The 3,654-nt window shown below is 39.8% G+C and overlaps 1 protein-coding gene across 2 annotated transcripts in view; it reads right to left on the minus strand.

Moving 5' to 3' along the window:
- Positions 1-3,654, minus strand: part of HSDL1 (hydroxysteroid dehydrogenase like 1) — a 7,631-nt gene that overhangs the window by 2,277 nt on the left and 1,700 nt on the right. For both annotated transcript variants that reach the window (XM_072422888.1, XM_072422889.1), the window contains exons 2-4: positions 2,872-3,105; positions 1,415-1,857; positions 553-780 (exon numbers count right to left, since the gene is read on the minus strand). In XM_072422888.1, coding sequence (XP_072278989.1) covers positions 553-780; positions 1,415-1,857; positions 2,872-3,091 — 891 coding nt within the window. In that variant the 5' untranslated portion in view covers positions 3,092-3,105. The remainder of the gene's footprint in view (positions 1-552; positions 781-1,414; positions 1,858-2,871; positions 3,106-3,654) is intronic.

Below are 3,654 nucleotides of genomic sequence, written 5' to 3' on the forward strand. Positions count from 1 at the left end.
GGGGGGGGGGGGGGGGTGGCTTATTTGATGGGGATGCCTTATCATCGGGGAAACACGGTAGGTGTGAATGTTGTACATGTTGATGCCGTTGTGGCTGATGTTGTAACAGTTCAGGATTTTGTTCACTACATCCAAATAGATAGTTTACTGCTATATTTATATTTATTATTTGTGTTGTAGCAAGATCAGTCCACAAATATTCTGGTTCTGCTCATGTAAAGGTGTAGGAGTAAGAACCTACACATACCAATGATAAGGCTAATTCCAGCACCATGGGAATTACTGTCCACTGCCGCCAAAGCTTTACGCATGGATTACTACACTGGCACATTGTCTATGTGAATGTTCTGTATGCTACCACTGGGACAGAAAAGTGTAAATCCTTAAAGTTCTCAGTGGATATGGGGTGGCTAGGATTTACAAGACCCCTGTTACCATTTTTCTGAAAGCCCAATGATGACAGAAGGAGATACAAGATTTCACTAACTGTATTTTAATTGTCACAATAACTTTGGTATATCAGTATAAGCATACTGTGCATAGAATTGTTACCTGCAAGGAGTGGGCCCAGTATCCGGTGGTTCTGGAAGAAATCCCCAATGTTCTTACAGCATGTCGTGCATAAACCTCAGATGATGGTACAAAAAATGGCAAGCTATGTACAATCCCAGTAGATGAGCCATGTTTGTCTCTCACACACAGAGGAGTTAACAACTGTACAAATATCCCACTAGACCGAAGTTCATATTGCAGCTGTCTGCTAAATTTGTCTAAATAAGCCTAGAGGAAGAAAATGGAAAATTAGAATGTCAAAGATTACAAACTGTTGCAGATACACTTGATTACACCAATTTTAATACATGGAAAATAAGAATCTACCAATTGTGTAAACCTGGGGAAAAATAAGGTTGTAGCACCAAGAGAACTAGAGAAAACCTAAAACGTAACTTGTTTAAATCAGCAGGGGGCATATGTTATAGATCTGATCAGAAGGCCTGGTGGACCTCTGCAGATAGTCTCTTGCTTACACACAAAAAAAAAAACAAGAATTTTAAAAAAAAAAGTAATATTGGACTGGAGGCTCAACAAATCTATGCCCACCTATGCTCTTGGGGTATTATAGCAGCAGTAAAAGTCTGCCTTACCATAATGTAAAATTTATACATGTGCTCATGAGACAAAGATAACCATAGAGATGCCAACAATGTCCACCTTTGTTTCAAAAACAATTGGCTTTATATTGTCACTTGTCAGCTCAGGTTAGAACAATTTGTATAATCAATTGATAACAAAAAAAACACTGTCCTGCACCAAGAAAATAACAAGAGATTCCTGAATTCAGCAGTGTACAAAGAATTAGAAACAAATTAAACAAATTCATCTCTCACATCTTACATTACCTCGGATACTTTACCTTGGATGCAGCTATTTGAGTATTATTTCTGTTTTGGGATCTGGTTCCAGGGGACACATTAACAATGGCTCCTCTCTTCCTCTGTACCATGCCAGGGACCACTAAACGCACCATCATAACAGATGCAGCAACATTGACATTGATGACCTCAAAAACTTTGTCTTCTGGGATCTCCATAATACATTGAGGATGTTCATACAACACCCTGGCATTGTTAATCAAAATGCCCACATCCAGATTTCCCAGAACTTCTTTAATAGAATGGTATGCTTCATGGCCCTTGCTGAAATCGGCATGAATGAAACTGGTGTTAACTCCATAGGCCCCAGCTATGGCCTCTGAGAGATTGTGTAGCTCTTCTCTGTTACTGCAGATCAGGATAATATTCAGACCACGACTCGCCAGCTCTTCTGCGTATGCCCTTCCAATGATATCAGTGGCACCTACACAGAAACATCTGTTAATTGTCTTTTAAATCATGGCAAAATAGCATGATATTTGGCAACCTAAAGGATTATTTTATTTAACAACACAAAATCAATTGTTACCCAAAGTTTTGTGTACACGTATGCTTTTGTTTCTTTCTTTTTTTTTGGAAGACCTCCATGTGTACCTGTTCCCAGTTTTATTAAAAAGTAAATAAACTCACCTCTCCTTGCTCTGTTCTGTTGTGTCAGCCAACACTTTCACCCGCTTTTTTCCTGCCTTCAGGTCGGCAGCCATCTTGATTGGCTAGGCTGGAATGATGTAGCATCAGTGCATGGGAGTTAATTAATTCCGTGCAGCCGAGTATGCTGGGATCATACACTAAGCTAAGCATGTGTAGATTGCCAACAGGAAGGTTTGTTTTAGTTCCACTTTACAGGTTATTCGACTATTGTGTGATACTTGTGTGGATTTTTGCTGGTCAGGGCAAAGTTTCAGTGTTTTTATAAAGGGGAGCTCCAGATACTCACCATGCCACTGCAGCCCTTGCCTCATAACCTGCAGCAATGCCCCGTGTTTCAGGGAGCATGTGACCTTCTGCTATGTGACAGTACTTAGGACTGTCATATAACAGAAGTATTAAGGTATTAAGGTATACACTAACTGGTCTATCATCATGCCCTTGAATATTTGATGTCTCAAAATGTGTTCTTTAGCAATATGTAATGTAAGGTCCCTGTATAATTATGGAATACACCTGCCATTATCAAAACCAGTACATAATGGACCTGATTTATTAAGGCTCTCCAAGACTGGAGAAGGTAAACTTTCATGGGTGAATATGGGCAATTCAGCAAACCTGAAATGGATCTGGTCTAAGATTGAAAACATTTGCCAAATAATAGCAAATTGTTTTAAGAAACACATTCCAGGTTTACTGGATTATGCATGTTCACCCACTATAGTCTACCTTTTTCAGTCTTGGAGAGCTTTGATAAATCAGGCCCAATGCGTCTGTCATTATCACTTACCAGTGACAACTGCCCACTCTCCATACTGCTTGACCAGGTCTGTCCTTCTGAGGATATGTGGGGTGACATGTAATCTGACCACACTGTAACACTCATACAAAATGCTGATGCCTTTCCGTACTGTGTACAGAGCCCCCACCACAGCCAGAAACTCAAAGTGGTTGTGACAAGACCTTGCCACTTCTTGATATAGAAGATGAAAACTGTCTACTGCTGCCATTAGGACTCCACAACCTGAAACAAGAGCAGAAAAAATCATAAAGCCTTGCACATACACGCATGCATATAAGGATGCAAACCATATACATATGAAAAATGCCGGCACATAAACTACAACTGTGCAATATATAATCGCCATCACCACTCATGCCATAGTAAGAGGAAAAATACTGGGAGTATCATAAGGAGTTAACTCTAAATTGATGAGCTGTAGAGGTTCTTAAAGTGTTTCCTTCAGAAAAGTTTAGGAAACATTTTTTTTCCCCTTTTGAGCTGCACCAAGTCCTGACATATTTGGTATCTACATGTAGTCCCCGAGTTAACCCCCCCTAGCGGTCTAATTCTGTCCAAATTTCCATGCAAAAAGCAGTACAACTTTTTGAATGGAAATTTATTTTTCACTCTAGGCTATAACTCTTAGGTATAACTCACCGATATTTATTACATTTAATAATGAACTTTCCCCCCTAGCAGTATGCCCGAGTGTGACTTGGGGTGTATTTTCCAGGCAAACAACGGTATTCCTGCGTCACACTCGGAGTCGCTTTTAACTAAAAAAAACCC

This window comes from Pyxicephalus adspersus, chromosome 9, assembly GCF_032062135.1.
Source record: "Pyxicephalus adspersus chromosome 9, UCB_Pads_2.0, whole genome shotgun sequence".
Taxonomy (NCBI): Eukaryota; Metazoa; Chordata; class Amphibia; order Anura; family Pyxicephalidae; genus Pyxicephalus; species Pyxicephalus adspersus.